This window comes from Anopheles cruzii, chromosome 3 (genome assembly GCF_943734635.1).
Source record: "Anopheles cruzii chromosome 3, idAnoCruzAS_RS32_06, whole genome shotgun sequence".
Taxonomy (NCBI): domain Eukaryota; kingdom Metazoa; phylum Arthropoda; class Insecta; order Diptera; family Culicidae; genus Anopheles; species Anopheles cruzii.
Window position 1 is genome coordinate 6,634,899 of NC_069145.1, and position 16,068 is coordinate 6,650,966.

Genomic DNA, 16,068 nt, shown 5'->3' on the forward strand with positions numbered 1-16,068 from the left:
ACCCTTTGCAGAACGTGCAAGTCCCAACGGGCGAAGCACGTTTTCTTATCAACGTGCGCACATTGGCGATAGGCGAAGGTGGTGGCCAAATTCAGTCCAAACCGCTACGGACCGGTGTGTTTAGCATCTTGCACATTTAGCGCCGCTGCACTGACCGACCACAAAGCGGAGCAATTTGTATCTGGCCCCAACCCCTCCAACCGGGGGAACTAAGATTGTGCATCTTTCGGCACGGTGTCGGTGGAAGGATGGGTCGCCGAGCGAAAAGCTCAACGAAAAAAGCCACACCAAAGCTTCGGCGTCAAGCAATGCGAAAAATTTGCAACACCAATTCCGAATGGCCCATGACTCTCTCTAATCACTAAGCACAAACCCGGCAAACCTGGCACACATCCGTTTGATAGCACGTAGCGATTAGGGCCGGGAGCCCCCCGTTTCGATACCGTTTATTGGAGCCGAGCCAAGGGCGCGCGATGATGGTCAATTATCGATTGTAAATAAATAAAAATCAAAAATTTCATAGACAACCCCGCCTCCCTACCGGCCACCGGGGCTCGGGCTAGCTAATTTATCGGCAAGGCGTTACGGAGATGTTGGTGCAAGACGGCAATGACCACCCACCACCACCGATGGTCGGCGCCGCTGTGTGCACCGATGCACCGCGATTGGCCAAAAACAATTGGACGATCAAGCCGTTCGTTACGTGACTGTGTCTCTATCGGCAGCCGAAGAAGATGCATCTAAGAGATTCCGTGGCCATATTTTCGGCTGAAGACGTGAGTGGGCGACGGCGTCCGCGTTTCGTTGTGGGGAAAAAGTTACAAAAGTCTGCACCCTATCGGGAGGTGGCATCTGCACGGTCATTTAGATCGTGGGTTTGATAAAATTTGAGGCTCCACATTGATTGTTACCGTGCAAGATAAATGACCGTGCGGCGACAAGTGTGATCAACTTTGAGGCGTATAAAAGTAACAACGATGCGGTTTTCTGGCGACACTAGTTCGAGTTCTGGGTGGCCAAAGTATGCAAAAACCAAAACCCAAAACTGGCCAAAAGGTATAAGTGTCGACCGTTTCAACACCTTCTCCAAGTTTAATATTTACGGACATCGTGGATTAATTGCGCAACATTGGCCAATTTTGTTTCATTGTCTACGGTTTTGGGTCTGATTCATTCAACGTAAACCATTCTTCTATTCACCACTCGTTACGTTATTTAGAATCCATGAAGTGTTCAATTAGAGACTTATAACAAACTAACAATCTAATAACTTTTACAAAACATGATGTGAATTCCCTGATCATAACTTAATAACGCATTTTCCGTGATCGACCGTTTCCAAAAGTCTTTCGCTATCACTTTCACCGGCCAGTGCTGGTTCGAGAGCAACACACTTCACACGCTGCTGCTGCTGGCAAGCGGACAGAAAGAACCTTTCTAATGGCTGAACAAGCATCTGCTCGGTACTCGGCGGCGAGCGAAAGGCGAGCTATTTTCGAAATAGTGGCAATGTTTTTAAAACATTCGTTTGCCAACCGGGGAATCATGTGCCTTCGCGCGAAAAGCATGGCCCGCCTGCCGTGAGAATGTCACGGCGTGACGCAATCGACATGTGACCGCGCCGGCTGCTGATCGGAATCATCGACACCGAAACGATGAGTTGATCTACACACCGGCATCCAGGGAAAACCAGAACTGGAGAGGACAAAATGGTGAAGTATGCAACACTTAAGGGAGGCAACAAATAGTTGTAAGTTGTAACAAACTAGTTGGTTAAACTAGTTGATCCGTAATGATTAGGCATCCAACGGAAAGGCCAAGGACTGAGCTGAGAACTATTTATTAGAAGCCACTTAAACGAAATAAATCCATTCGCAGGCACGAAGCACGTTCACTTCCGACTGAAAGTTAAGGGGGACTTGTCCGAGCAGTGAAGGATATGTGGTCGCAGCATGTCGAAGGCCATAGCAAAGTGATTTCTCAATCGTGACACTCAAACGCCGGCAACACATTGCGCGGGAACCGTGAGAAATGATTTAAATGCGTAGAAATGGGAAATTTCCACAGGCGCTCCGGTTCCTACCGGTTCTACGTTTTATTATTAAACCATAATAAGCTCACGGGAAACAGGGCAAAAAAAGTTAAATGCCCCATGATTATCAGAACAAACCACTGGACTGGATTGGACAGTGTCCTTGGCGTATGAAAATGGTTTCAAATCTCGGGGTAATATTCCAGTCCCGGAGACAGGAGTTTGTTTGCGCTCCGAACAAACCGAAGGTCTGTTGACTCAACCGACCGAGCCAGACCGAACGGTGGTGGCGTCGATGATCACTTAATGACAGCAGCAGCGGCAGCAGCAACGGCAGCAAATAGCTGCCAAACGGTACGCGCAAGAGCAAACACTTGGCGCGCAAGATAGTGATACTTGCGCTTTGCATAGCACCGTTTTCTGGGCGGTTCGCGCCGTCCATCTGCCGTGTGGCGCGGATACCCACGGTAAGGGCCATAAAGGGTGCGGATGCTGTGATGATGAGTTGACATGGTGGACGTTAGGAAACGTTAGTCACTCTGCCTGTAGGATATATGCTGATACCTTGGCCGGCGGCAACTTAAAACATCTACCGGGGCAATCAACGTTGGACAAACGAACGCAGAGCCCGGTGCTGTGTGGCAACAAACTATTGCCGCGGCGATTCACCTCCGGACGGTGGGCGCACTAGTTAACGACAAAATACTCCGCCGCTGCCAGACACAGGGAAGAAAACCATCAAAACATGTTCGGTCTTGTGTTTATCAATAAAGTTGTTTCGTGTTAATGTTTGATAATTAGTATCTGTGTTGGAAGAAGCCAGTTCCGGAACATCTTCACAGTTGCATCATGCATTGTTCCATGTTGCACATCTAAGATTATTCGTTTGGGAAAATTTCTTGTTTCTTGCATATTTTTGTAGCCTTTTTAGTTAATTTTCCTAATCAAACCAACACTTAAACCAACTCTGGTAAATCAATATTAATAAGCCATATTCATTTTTGCAATCATTTTTAATAGTTACAACCTTCGATTGCCAATTATTTTCTTGATTGAAACCATCCGTCGTCGAGAGCGACAACGGAAGACTTCAACAAACGAGCAACCTCTGTCGCGCGGCGAGGGCCACGAATAATGGTATAGCGCGCCACTGCCACTCGGTAAATAATCAACCACAATAAAAGGACAATTCCGGTTATCGATTCCTGATACGGGCCCCGGGGTGGGACGGATTTTGTGGCATAAAGTTCGCGGTGCCCAATCCGCGGCACCGAAGATAGCGAACCATGGGGAAAAATGAAGACAAACCACGAAGTGCCCCGAAGCATGCCCCGAGACCTCGACCAATCAGCGGTCAATCTCGGTGCCAACCATGAGGAGAAGGACTGGGCTTGTGGTTATCGGCCCGTACACACCACCAAAAACCACTCGTTGGCGTGGTTATCTCGCACATAGGGGGCACACGACTGTTCTGTTCGCCGTTGTTGAGGATGGTCCGGAACGGGACCACAACCATCCGGGGTTGCAGACTCCGACCGAGCTACTCACATGAAGTCCTCCATATCGACCATGTTGACGTACGGGCACGCATCCTGCCCGTAGTAGCCGTAGCAGTACGCGTAGTTCCACGGCGGAGGTCCCTGGCAGGGTGCGTAGTTCGCCGACACGTACGGTTGCTCCAGAAACGAGGCGGATGATAAATTCGGGGCGCCTACCATTTCGGACGGCGTGTTATACGGAGAAGAAGAAGCAGAAGGTGGTGGAGCAGCAGGTTGTGGGGCCAACGGGTAGAAGGGCTGATAAGCGCCACCCGTTACTGAGCCGTGCTGTTGCTGCTGGTGATGGTGTTGGTAATCATTGTTAGGGGCCGTTGCTGGCGCCACCGCAGTCAGCATTTGGGATTGATTATATAAGCCACCCGGTGGACACAATGACTGCTGAGGTGGCACAATCCTGTGGCCAGGATACTCGTAAGGCACTGCAGCCGAACCAGCGTCATATCCGGCTTGTCCGCCATTGAAGCTCGGACCAATCGGTTTCTCCGGATAACCTCCCATCGACGGTGGACCGTAAAAAGAGACATTCTCCCCGCCATAGTGTCCACCGTCGTACACAACCGCACCACTACCACCACCATTGTTGGGTGGGTACCACTGGGACTGCATCTCGACGGATGCACTTTTTCGTCGTCGTTAAATCTGTTGGAACACTTCACTGAGTCACACCGACACCGCGACCCACCCGGAACGACTCCGGAACCGAAGGAGGAAATCCGTCTCTCAAACACAGGCTAGCCGGGGAACGACCACTGAGACACACCGATCGCGATCCGTCGACAGCGAACACTGAAGGGTGTCTAATCGTAATCCGATTGGCAATACAACAAATTTATAACGTTACGGCACATTATCTGCGCGCCGCGGCCGACGACGTTAACGACGGCTTTTTGGCCGATAAAAAAACGGCCAAACGCCGTGTCCTCTTCATCGGCGCCTCGTGCAGAAAGTATCATTGCCCAACACACTCGCGGCGGCGCGCGCACGCACGACCGTTATCGGGTTTGGTGCGCCGCCGCGATTGACAGTTCCTTTGGTCTCTTCTATTGGCAAAACTGTCAACCTGCGGATCACCGTTCGGTCGTTCCGGCCGGATAAACTACGGCCACCGACAGAGGTATGAAAATGTCCAAAAATGTCTGATAACGCGACAAACGGATGGACGAACGGCCTACGAATCGATGGCGACCTCTGACGGAAACATGCGGAACCTGTGCGGTGATTCAACGTTCAAAAAATTCAACCGTCTGCAATCGCTGTTGAAGAAAGACTGTTAGGCGGAGGTCTAGACACCCAAGAGCCGACGGAATCCAGCTCTGATAAGCGATGGAAAGAGAGAAAAATATGCTGATTACGATAAAACGGTTATTAGTATATTACCGTGCCCGATAATCGCGGTAGACCTACAGTGAGTGGTAAAATGTAGGACACAGACAAGTTTGGCGGCATTTTAAAAGGAAACTGAATAAAACTTCCTTTTTACGGGATGTGAACGATCAAGCTCATTGGTGATCAGTCAAGAAACTCTCTTTTCGGGACTCTTTAATAAGTTTTCTAATCAACTTATTTCTTAGGATCTTGTATGTATCTTCTTCTTCGGAAACAACCGCTGAGCGTTCTTATCCGGTACCAGAGACAATGTTAATCTCTGGATGCTTTCTGTAACAGTTTGTAACGTTTTTACGGGCGAGGTTGTTGGTCCCGCGCCAACCCCCTGTCACGCCGGTATCGGAAATCGAAACCTTGGCCGGCTGTGTTACAACCGATTGAAGGATTCGAACCCAGGCCAGCTGCGTGACAGCGACGAGCACTACCGACTGCTCTATCAGCGGGGGGTAACGGCGCGGCCCCGCGGGATGGCTCCGTCTGCAGACACTTAGACGTCCTAATTCAACTAGTCACTACTCAACTACAACTGCAATTTAATCGATCATGTTTTAGGAAGCTCTTTCTGGGGATAGAGAGATATTATATTAAAGCATTGGCACCCCTAGTTAGGTCTCCAAGCGTGTCCTTTTTCTCTTGATCATCTTGTGAACCTTTGTCTAGCAGATATTATCGCAAAGCCGGGCTCCCGATTACAAAACTGATCTTTTGCTGGTGATCAAGAGCTGTTGTGAATGCGATGCAGGTGACAGTTTTCTCAGATTATTTGACTAATATAGTGTATTGATAAGACGACCAAACAAAAGATAAAACATTCCCATATCTTGATCGACACATCTATTTCTTATAGAATCTGTATCCATCGACATCAAACCAGAAATCACCCAAACATTGTTCTATTTAATACAATAAATTATATTTGTGAATGCATTTTTTTTAATATATTATTTCCTACTATTCACTGCTAAAGGATTGTCGGTAACACGTAAAGTAGCGCCCAATAAATATCTCAGTCAGCAGTTATTTAACAACCCCGCGGGTGTTGCGATGCACAAAAATCACCGCAGCACCGTTCTCGCTGCAGCCGGTACGGGCCTCCACCAGTCCAGTACATCTTTTGCTGGCCGATAGTAATTGAGTCAATTAAAATTAATAACCTACAAGCCCTTACTCTACACCAACACCAGCAGCCGCGGAGCACATTTGCGGCCTATCGCACACAAGATAACCGCCTCGGTATGGGTAGTTGCATAGGCTTCGAACTCGTTGTTGCCATACTCCACATCAAAACAATCGTGCACCGTTTGGTGGCTGGCTATGTGTGAGTGCGTGTGTTTGCAAACTCACCAACATACGGAACGCATTCGCATTCGTCGGTCACTTGGCTGCGCGCTGCCCGTGGGTCAGCTGTGAATCAAGCGAATCAATTCAAATTAGGCCGATGTCGAAGGTTAGCGCGATGCTGTCCGAATAATGCTATCCTTCTATGATTGCCGAACAGGTCACTTCCCCAAGAAGCCATGGAACCGACGACACGTAGCGGAAGTGACGGGGCGCTAATCACGGCCCTAAGGAACCCTGAACAGTCTCTGTCCCGGTTGCGAACGTGCAAAAAGTCTGACGGATCTCTGGCGCGGGTTTTCCAGCCGACCATCGAGAACCATGGTCCCCGGACGGCACACGGTTGACGCACTGTTGCCTGCGTTGTTCTGTGGGGGAATTTACGTACGAGGCGCACACGGTCTGTGCTAATGCCGTACTAATAATTTTAATTACATGCTGTATAAGGAGCGATAATGGAACCAGAATGTCCACCAGCAGGCACGTGCACCCGATCGGTTAGCGATCGGTTATGAATCTTAAGTCACTTTGGCCGCGTGCCAACTTCCGGTTGCACTCAGCAGATGCATACGAATTTTGAATTTCGACGATTGGCGTGATTGTGAATCACGAGTCAAGGGGCCTACATTTTGTAGCATGATCAGCTTGAACATATCGATCGTGTAGAGAACTTTTACCAGCGTATCCGCGTGTGCGGCCAAAAACAATATTAATCATGCATGCATGCAGACGCATTCGACGTGCGTCTCCGTTCAGCAACGCACCATTCTCCCTCTGATTAAACCGATCCTAAACAGGCAGAAACGACGACGACCCCCCGCGGGCGTCGCGGGCTGCAGTATGAGGTGACCCTACGGGGAGCTGCTTATGAGGTCAGTTTGATGGTTTGAGATTTATTCCGAACCTTATCGTGGCTGCCAGACAACTGCCCGCGTGTGATCGCGCAAAGGAAAAACACAAACTCACGGGGATTCACAACGAGGGCAACCCTTGTTCTTCGGTGACCTTAAAGAGCATCGGCGTAGGAGCCCTGAACGAAACCTGAACAACACCAGCCACGGACCTGTCTGGTCAGGGAGGACATGTAACCGGCCGTCTTTCCACAGAAAGGACGGAATCGATCGTTAAAGGTTACATCGAAGCCAAGGAGAAAGCTGCGTTGAAGGATGTTAAAACTGAAACACCAATAAAGGGGCCAGCAGAATTGTACAGCGTAACAGTGCCAATAAATTGCCTCACAGGGGCGACACATAATTTATGACTGCTGCCAATTAACCGTTATTTTATTTTGTATTGATGAAAGTAAGCGAAGCTGCAGAGGCATTTCATTGTACAGCCCATACAATGCAGATCTTCAATTTTGAATAATGAACCCCAAAAGAGGTAAGCTCTAGGTAACACCCGGATGGTAATTTGCATTTCTCAGACGTTCCATACGATCACTTCATATGATCTAGGGCTCCATTACGCCCTGATGGTTCCGGTAGGGCACGTGGAACACTTGAGGCTTATTAGTGGAGATCAATCATTGCCACAAGTCACGACCACCACGGGCCGTAGTATAGGTGAATAATGGTTCCAGTAGATGCAACTTGCACCTAACATGAGGGTAAATTCCGTCCCGTCCGCTCTTCTGATAACCTCACGTTCCGGAACAGATTTTCGTGCACCGCCGAACTTGTCCCTAACGATAGTTAAATTTTCTGAACTTCAGAAAAAGGAAAAATACTTAGCAAAACCAGTCGTAGGGCATTTGTGGGTGCAACGGTTGGCGCCGGCGGGCAACCGCAGTGGTTCAACAGGTTCAACAACTTCGTAAAGTCATTTGTCGGTCGCCGGGCGAACGACGGGCGGTCGCGTATTCATCGTCGACCGTTGCGTTGTGCGCGCGAAATGAAGTCCGGAACTGCGCCGCTACAGGACGAAAGCGGAAAGACGTAGCACTCCAATGCGCACACTCCCCTCGGGGCACACGTCCTTTCCCGTTCCCGACAGGGGAGTGCCACCGAAGCGTCACAACAAACAACAGACCGCCGCCGCTTGTTATGTTGCCAGGCGGTGTTGTGAAAAAATTAGGCCAATTCTCGAAGTGGCCTCCCTCACATGCTCTATTTACGCAACGGATGCCCTGAGCCAGAGGCAGAGTGGTGAAGGAATTTTTGTAAAAATCGATACTCGAAACGGCCTCGATTTCCGGTGTTACGGTAGTAATCTAATGAATGGTTGAGGAAACAGAACGATTTTACGACAGACAATCGCGCAGTTCCTCCGGAGGGTGCCCTCTACGCAGGCATGTAATTAGCTCTCCACCATTCGACCCGCTGATGGCGAGTTCCGGACACTTCTAGATTTACTCCGGATAGATGAAGTGTGGCAATTAACCAGGTATCAGTCGGACCAGGCGCCGCCGTTGACGTGTTTTGCGCATCGCAGTGTCAAGAACTGAGATGATTGTACAAAAGCGCCAAACACTTTGGCAATGTCGTTTTGGTAGGCTTATTGACAATATCGTGTTGGTCAACACTTGCCATCGAAGGTCAAACTTCCGACGGCTAATTTGTTACATATTTTGGGGGTATTTTTAAACCGGAATCGTTCCACTCACGAATAATGATTCCATCCCCGTTTTGGGTGGTGATGTTTCGAAACATACTTAACATCGACCCACACCAACCTTCGCTGAATCTTCTATGCTCAAAGTGCTGGGTGAAAATGCATCGTTCGGGCCCCCAATAGGTCGATCCAGCTAAGACAAAGGTTGATCACCCATGAGGTGGGTGTGTTGTGCACAACGTTCTATTGGTTCGATGTCCGACGATCACGATGATGGACGGTTTTCGGCGGCCATCCAACCGTGACGGCCAACAAAGGGAGGTAATGATTCACGCCTGATACTGAACAGTGTGTTTGTTTTTGGAAAGATGTGAGCACAAGTTTCCAATCCGTCGCACGGAACTTTCAGAGGGCTCGCCGAGAGGGCTGAACGGTTCCGTAGCCAGTATTTCAAGTTTTTCGTTTGGGGTTTTCTTACCTTCGCTTCTCCTTGACGGGCTTCACGATCTTCCCCGTCGCGTCGATCTTCTTGGACGTTGCCGTCGCCGACTTCGTCGTCGTCATCGTGGTTGTTTTCGTCATTCCGGACGATCGCTCGTGTTATCACACGATCCTACACACAGAGTTTGGCTTCGGTTTGTCCGTACCGTAACGCGCTTGCTGAGATCGTCTAAGAGAGTTGTGATTTCGAACAAGGTCACAAATGGAGAGGTTACTTTGATCTATTGTTTCTACTGTACAAAACTCATTAACACATTCGCTCGTCGCACAAACACACGCTCGTCTAGTAAACACTGCTTGGCACGCACGCACGCCTCGTCGTCGTGACTCTTTTACGTTTCCGTCGCCTGCGGTTGGCCCTCCGGTTCGCGACCAGCGCTTGGATTTGTTTGGTGCACTTTCTCTCTCTCATATATGAAAACGCACACTTACGCACCCTCAACGCGTGGTCTTTGTTACGAAATCGCACGCACGGCCGACGAAACCAAAATAAACACACCACGAGGTGCTCGAACCACACACACTCACTCACACAAACACACGCACGAAAGTCCACAATTGGTTCTGTCAGCTGCTGTTAATCACGGAGCGCCTTCCTTCGTGATGCTTGTTGATCACACAATCCACAAAACTAGCTCTCTCCGTATCGCTCTAACTCATCGGCAGCGCGCCTGGCCTGAATCTCGGCGACTAGCAACAACGAGCGTTGTGCGGTAATCGAACGGAAGCGGTGCGTAGTAGCCCAGTGATAGCTTCTTGCATATGCACTCAGCTACCGCGCTCACAGCATTAGCAGGCCCTTATTTTCACGCTAGCTGAATGCTGGAATCAATCAGCACACATTAATGCGCACGGAGCACACTACACTGCCCGAACACGACGACACGACACAGTGTGTTTTTCAAAATCAATCACGACGCTCACAGGTTGAAGGTTGCGTGTCGTCGAAAAACACTCGGAACCTTGAATATTTTTCGGCCGTCTCGGCTGCACTGTTGCGCTGTGGCTAACGAACCCTAGCGGATACTACCGCGACACACCGCCTCACGCTCCGTTCAACCGATGTCGCCCAGATTGAACATTAAAAACGGCCGCAAAATACCCGAACAATTTGACTAACTTTTACGCACTCGAAAACTTTTCATATCGCGTAGCCCATCAAAATAAGACTGAATCTCTGGCTGTCAAAATTGGGTCGACACACGGGCACTCAGTAGCGTCGGCAGCCGGAAGGGACGCTCGGAAACGCTGAATACGTCGACACTCAGTAGCGTCGGCAGCCAGGAGGGGCTCTCGCGGATTTGGTTTGTGTACGATTAAAAAAACGCAACGATCCTTGCTGGATGATGACATATTTTCACGTTTTGCGTAATCCGCAGGATTTTTGGGCTTCCTCCAGTTTCCAACTTGAGGTATTTTGTTTAGTACGCGTTGCTTTTTCTGTATTTTACGCATCGGCATTTGCAAAACAATAGCAAAACAACGGGGCTAAATTGTAACACTACTTTTGCAACACATTTTACTCGATAAATCTTTGTACGTAATACAAACTAGTTCGCCTTCGTGGCTACGGTGTTTGTAACGGTTTCCGCCGGTGGCTTTGCCGATGGCTCATCAACGTCTTCCTTCCCGTCGCCGTTGTTGGCGATCATTGCCACACCGCTGGCGTCCTCACCGTCTTCCTCGTTGAGGTTCTGTTTGTAAACGCCCGGGTAATTTCGCATACACTCGTTCATCGTGCTGAACGCTTCGTAGCAGTCGGAACCTTTTGGCTCCGCTTGACTGGAAGGGTTGAATGGGACGTTTATGTAACACTTCCGATCGCTCTGTCCTTTAGCATGACCCTTACCTGTAGTGGAAGCAGGAAAAGGCTTCTCGGAATTCGACCCCGCACGGACCGATCGCCATGCCGCCTAGGCAGGGACAGTTCCAATTGATGTCGCCACTTTCCAAAATCAGACCAGGTCGCGGTTCCGACTCGGGCAGTTCTATCTTGCTGGGCACCGCGTGGTCTTCTTTGGTGGCGAATATGACCTTATCTTTCCCGTAGCTCTTGCAAAACGACATGGCGGCTCTTTAGAACTGTAAATGTGTTTCCACGAGCGTCAGCAGTAACGGAGTGGCCTTTCGCACCAGGAAATGGCAAGGAACGCCCTGAAATTCGCCAATCAGTGTAAGAGCAGCGCGCAGCTTAACGTAGAAGTTCTTCGGCACCCGCAAAATAATGCGACGTCGCTGGGCGTCAAACTTTAGCAAATCTACCACCGTCTGGCCACCGATTTCGCCAAACACTTTCAACAGCGACTGTTCCACGCTCGCCTTCACGTAGATCGACAATAGTTGGTCCGGTTCTCGAGCAAATTTCCTGTGTATTTACGAGCCGTGTATCAAAACGGTGTTCTAGTATCGATTCCCGCAACTTTCGTACTTACAGTTCTACGTCAAAGTAAAAGTATTCGCTCATAATACTTTGAAAATCGGATCACAAAAATCTCTGTTCGGCTTTTCGGTGCGAGAAAAACTTGAGCATGTTTTGCTCGTTGACAGCGCCCTGTGAAAATGTCAAAAATGGCTGAACTCATTCAGCGCACAGCTGATTTTGCTGAATGAGCTGTTTGTTTTGTTTCTGTTTTGCAGAAATTAGATTCGGATTTGGTGAAATCAGTCGACCCTAAGAAAAGGGGTTAATGTTAAAAAGCTCGTATGGAATCGAAATTGGAAGGCTATAGGAAAACCAAACGTCGTCAAGCGCTCCTGAACGATTTCAAAGATATCATCTACAACATGGTATCTTTCCAGCAAGTGCGCGTTGAAGAGAAATCGACGCACGTCATTATCGAAACAGATGTACGATACCATGGCGGTGGTGCGTATTATTCCAAATTGTTCAATTGTATCGATTTCTGTTTGTAGACTCAGACCGTGACGGATGAAACCCACAAAGAATCACCCCGCGCCCAGCATGTGCGAACCAAACGAAGCCCGGCGAACCCTGAGCCAGTCGATTCCGGCTCGGAACTGTCCGATCCGTCCGATGCGCCACCGGAGGAGGAAGAATCAATGCCTAGGCCACGATCTCTGTTAACGTACCTCACGTACCTGGTGTATTTTCTGTTTTGGGTCACACTTTACGCCATTGCGATCGAGCTACGTTTCGGAGTGGTATTTCTAATGCTGTCGGCGCTTCTAGGCATCTACTTCAATACGCGCACGAAAAAGAGTCCGGGTGAAATAAGTGCGTACAGCGTGTTTAACAAGAACTGCGAAGCAATCGACGGGACACTGAAAGCTGAACAATTTGAACGAGAAATAGGCATAAGGCATTGACTGTGGAGTGTGGCTCTGGGGATTTTACTAAATATATATAAATATAAGGTATAAATTGTGTGAGACCATGACTAGTTTCTAGGAATACCGGCCAAACTTACCAGACTTGTTAGAATGACCATGTCCAACGCCACAAGCCAGGTGAAAGTGGATGGAAAGCTCTCAAACCCCTTCGTTACCATCAAGGGGCTGTGCCAAGGCCTAGCCTGCCTCCTATTTAACATCGTACTGGGGCGAGCCATCCGGGGCTCGGAAGTGGAGACCTCAGGGACAATCTACTTCAAGTCCAGCCAGGTCCTGGCCTATGCTGATTATATAAACATTATAGGTCGATGGCTCTCCGATGTACCTCGCCCTACGTAGGGATTGAGCAAGCCGGAGGATCTCGGTCTGCAGATAAACGAGAACAGGACCAAACTCATGGTGGCACCAGCATCAGCAGGCCTACCAAAAACATTGCGGAGGTGACCAAAAGTTTAAAGTCGTCTAGATCGTAATCTATCGGAGATCAAAAGCGAACCACCACCAGTCTGAGGAAACTATTTCACACACATCTCGTGTCGAGACTATCGAAGCTGGAGTTTTGCAGTATTCCAGTAATCACATACGCATCTGAGAGGAAGAGATGCTCAGATTGATATTGCCCCGTATGTGTGGAGGGACATTGGAGAAGCCACTACGAGTGCACGACACGACAATGTTACTCTAGTGTCGCCAACCTCCGATAGGCATGTCATGAGAATAAGTCTTCTTGGGCTGTTGCTTTAAAGATTTCTTACTTTATTCAAAACCCAGTTTGGAAGGAAAATTAATTTTATTGGGTATAGAATGCCGTTTATTAACAATTCACCTCGAAATACAATGTCGATCAAATGACCGCTTCCAGTAGACACACAAAAAGCGGCCTTCTTTTGGGCACGGAATCGGAGTTATTCAACATTTAAATAGTTGGATCGTGATAGAACACCGTGTACATTTTAGTATTCAAAAAAAAATCAAACTAATTCTTAACCTAAAATGTACAATGAAGTAAAATAACTAACAAGTTTCACCCTTATGGTGCTTTTTGTAGTGATACACCCGATTGCTTGCTGACCTGAACGCTTTGTCGCAGAACTTACACTGGTATGGCTTTTCGCCGGTGTGAGTGCGTATGTGTACCTTTAGATCAGATGACCGTGCGAACATTGATGAACAATGAGGACACTTAAGCTGTTTGTCCTTATTGTGAATTTTCGAATGTTCTGCCAGAATGCTTGACGAACGGAATGCTTTGTGACATACTTTACACTGGTATGGCCTTTCGCCGGTGTGGGTGCGGATATGAATCCTTAGGGCTAATAATCGCGAGAATTTTGATGAACAATGAGGACACTGATGCGGTTTGTCCTTATTGTGAATTTTCGAGTGTTGTGTCAGAATGCCTAATGAATAGAAAGCTTTGTCACAGATTTTACACTGGTATGGCCTTTCGCCGGTGTGAGTGCGGATGTGGATTTTCAACTTGGAAAAATGCGCGAACATTGCTGAACAATGAGGACACTGATGGTGTTGGTCCTTATTGTGAATTTTCGAATGTTCTGCCAGAATGCTTGACGAATGGAAAGCTTTGTCACATACTTTACACTGGTATGGCCTTTCGCCGGTGTGAGTGCGGATATGATTCTTTAGGCTAGTTGACTGTACGAACCTAGATGAACAATGTGGACACTGATGTGGTTGGTCCTTATTGTGAATTTTCGAGTGTTTTGCCAGATTTCTTGATGAATGAAAGAGTTTGTCACAGACTTTACACTGGAATGGCCTTTCGCTGGTATGAGTGCGGATATGTTCCTTCAGCATGCTTAAAGATGGATATGTTGTCGAACAACGAGGGCAATGGTGCTTGTGATTTTGTGAATGGCTTTTACTATGAGCGTTCTGGGTTCCGAGACTCAAGTCGTTTTGAATTGATTCTACTGCCGAATCATCAGCACACGTATTGTCTGCCACGGTCTGCCACGGATGATCATGATAGATCGATTCCAAAGGATTTATTTTTTGGTTATCCTGTTCATGATCGAGAACAGCAGTCGTTGTTTGCAGCTGCTGCTGATCATCGATCTCTTCGTCCTCTGATTTGATTGCAATTGGATTTCCCTCTGCCTCGAATAAATCATCAGGTATGTGCCCAAAACATTCATATGTCCAGTTCGCTTCATGAGCAGTACAATTCTTCTGGTTCAAGTGCAAATCCAACGCTGCATCCGGTGAGTTAACTTCAGTTTTGATTAACAATTCTGTGCCATCTGCACACATGTTATTCGACATAGAGTGATTTTCTCGATCCTGGCAGACCAATTCTAAAGGATTTGTTTGCAGGTCGTCCAGTTCATGATCCAGTGTAGCATTCGTTTGCAGCCGATACAGCTCATCGACATCTACATACTCTAATTCAATTGTAATTGGGTTTTCTTCTGCTTCGAATGGTTGGTTGCCACAACATTCATGTGTCTCATTTACTTGAGGAGCTGTACAACTCCTCTGAAGCAAGTTCAAATCCGTCGCTGCATCCGGTGCGGTAACTTCCGTTTTGATTAACAATTCTGTGCCAACCGTTTGTTCAGCAGAGTGGCCAAGCTGGTCTTTACTGATATCTGCCCCATTCTTCGCTGTGTTTTGCTTTTCCAAACGCGATCCGCACATCGTGCACAAATACGATGGAATTCCAGGAGAGAATTCAATCTGCAAAAATAAGAGTCTCATAGACCAGTTTTTCTAGTGGAACAAAGTGAGATGTCTGTTACCTACCTGAAGACCGGTAAACTGTCCGGATTCGTCGCGCGTTAGAGCTACCAAAGCATCACCCGCTGACCGGCACCGTCTACATATTTTTGCGATTCTGGAAAATAAGTCGCTATTACACCTATTAATCCTTATTGAACACCGACTTACTCAACACCATTCTCTTCCTTAATCACTGCCGAAGCCTCCATTTTCACTGCGATCGTTTCTGCGATTCTGCGATTTTGCATTGTTTGTTTACTAAACAAAGGTTCAGTGGAATCTGCCTTTTGACAATCGATCGATTTTTGACAGCTTCTGGGGGCCAAGTTCGCGCACTTTCTATGTTTTTATAATTATGGAAACTGCTAGAATGCTATAATGCTATAATCGTTGATAAGTTTCTATAATTATAGAAACTTATCCACGATTATAGCATTATAGCAAGCAGCGCCCTCTGGCGTCGCCTAGGCGACCTAGCTAATCAGTTATACTTTCTCAATTTTTCCCCAGATGTCGCCCCAATCGACAGAAAGTGTTCTCTCTCGCTTAACAGCGCCCTCAAATGGAATTTTCCTACACTTTTAAGCCACGCCCTATTCGATTTGA

The 16,068-nt window shown here is 48.0% G+C and overlaps 4 protein-coding genes across 4 annotated transcripts in view; 1 reads left to right on the top strand and 3 right to left on the bottom strand.

Annotated features, from left to right (window-relative positions):
• LOC128275421 (protein similar-like) overlaps positions 1-4,197 on the bottom strand; it is a 107,064-nt gene extending 102,867 nt beyond the window's left edge. Inside the window, exon 1 of the mRNA XM_053013913.1 lies at positions 3,581-4,197. Within this exon, the coding sequence (XP_052869873.1) occupies positions 3,581-4,197 (617 nt within the window). The remainder of the gene's footprint in view (positions 1-3,580) is intronic.
• A 6,680-nt stretch (positions 4,198-10,877) lies between these two features.
• Positions 10,878-11,436, bottom strand: LOC128272517 (mitochondrial intermembrane space import and assembly protein 40). Its single transcript, XM_053010340.1, has 2 exons — positions 11,219-11,436; positions 10,878-11,151 (listed from the first exon to the last, which is right to left on the bottom strand). Exons 1-2 carry the CDS (start codon positions 11,434-11,436, stop codon positions 10,920-10,922), a joined length of 450 nt encoding a protein of 149 aa, XP_052866300.1. The 3' UTR covers positions 10,878-10,919.
• Positions 11,437-11,445: 9 nt separating this feature from the next.
• LOC128272518 (ribonuclease P protein subunit p14) lies at positions 11,446-11,921 on the bottom strand. The gene is made up of 2 exons (XM_053010341.1): positions 11,802-11,921; positions 11,446-11,734 (listed from the first exon to the last, which is right to left on the bottom strand). The coding sequence occupies exons 1-2, from the start codon at positions 11,831-11,833 to the stop codon at positions 11,446-11,448; spliced, it is 321 nt and encodes a 106-aa protein (XP_052866301.1). The 5' UTR covers positions 11,834-11,921.
• A 93-nt stretch (positions 11,922-12,014) lies between these two features.
• LOC128273703 (SAYSvFN domain-containing protein 1) lies at positions 12,015-12,743 on the top strand. Its single transcript, XM_053011728.1, has 2 exons — positions 12,015-12,216; positions 12,283-12,743. Exons 1-2 carry the CDS (start codon positions 12,073-12,075, stop codon positions 12,694-12,696), a joined length of 558 nt encoding a protein of 185 aa, XP_052867688.1. The 5' UTR covers positions 12,015-12,072; the 3' UTR covers positions 12,697-12,743.
• The last annotated feature ends 3,325 nt before the right edge of the window (positions 12,744-16,068 follow it).

What these genes read in the sequence shown, in the direction of transcription:
- LOC128272517 (XM_053010340.1), bottom strand. Translation starts at nt 11,436, where the DNA reads ATGTCGTTTTGCAAGAGCTACGGGAAAGATAAGGTCATATTCGCCACC. An exon ending in TTTTCCTGCTTCCACTACAG is followed by an intron (nt 11,152 to 11,218) that starts GTAAGGGTCATG and finishes CAACCCTTCCAG; the next exon opens with TCAAGCGGAGCCAAAAGGTT.
- LOC128272518 (XM_053010341.1), bottom strand. Translation starts at nt 11,833, where the DNA reads ATGAGCGAATACTTTTACTTTGACGTAGAACT. An exon ending in TTTTACTTTGACGTAGAACT is followed by an intron (nt 11,735 to 11,801) that starts GTAAGTACGAAA and finishes GTAAATACACAG; the next exon opens with GAAATTTGCTCGAGAACCGG.
- LOC128273703 (XM_053011728.1), top strand. Translation starts at nt 12,073, where the DNA reads ATGGAATCGAAATTGGAAGGCTATAGGAAAACCAAACGTCGTCAAGCG. An exon ending in ACGTCATTATCGAAACAGAT is followed by an intron (nt 12,217 to 12,282) that starts GTACGATACCAT and finishes TTCTGTTTGTAG; the next exon opens with ACTCAGACCGTGACGGATGA.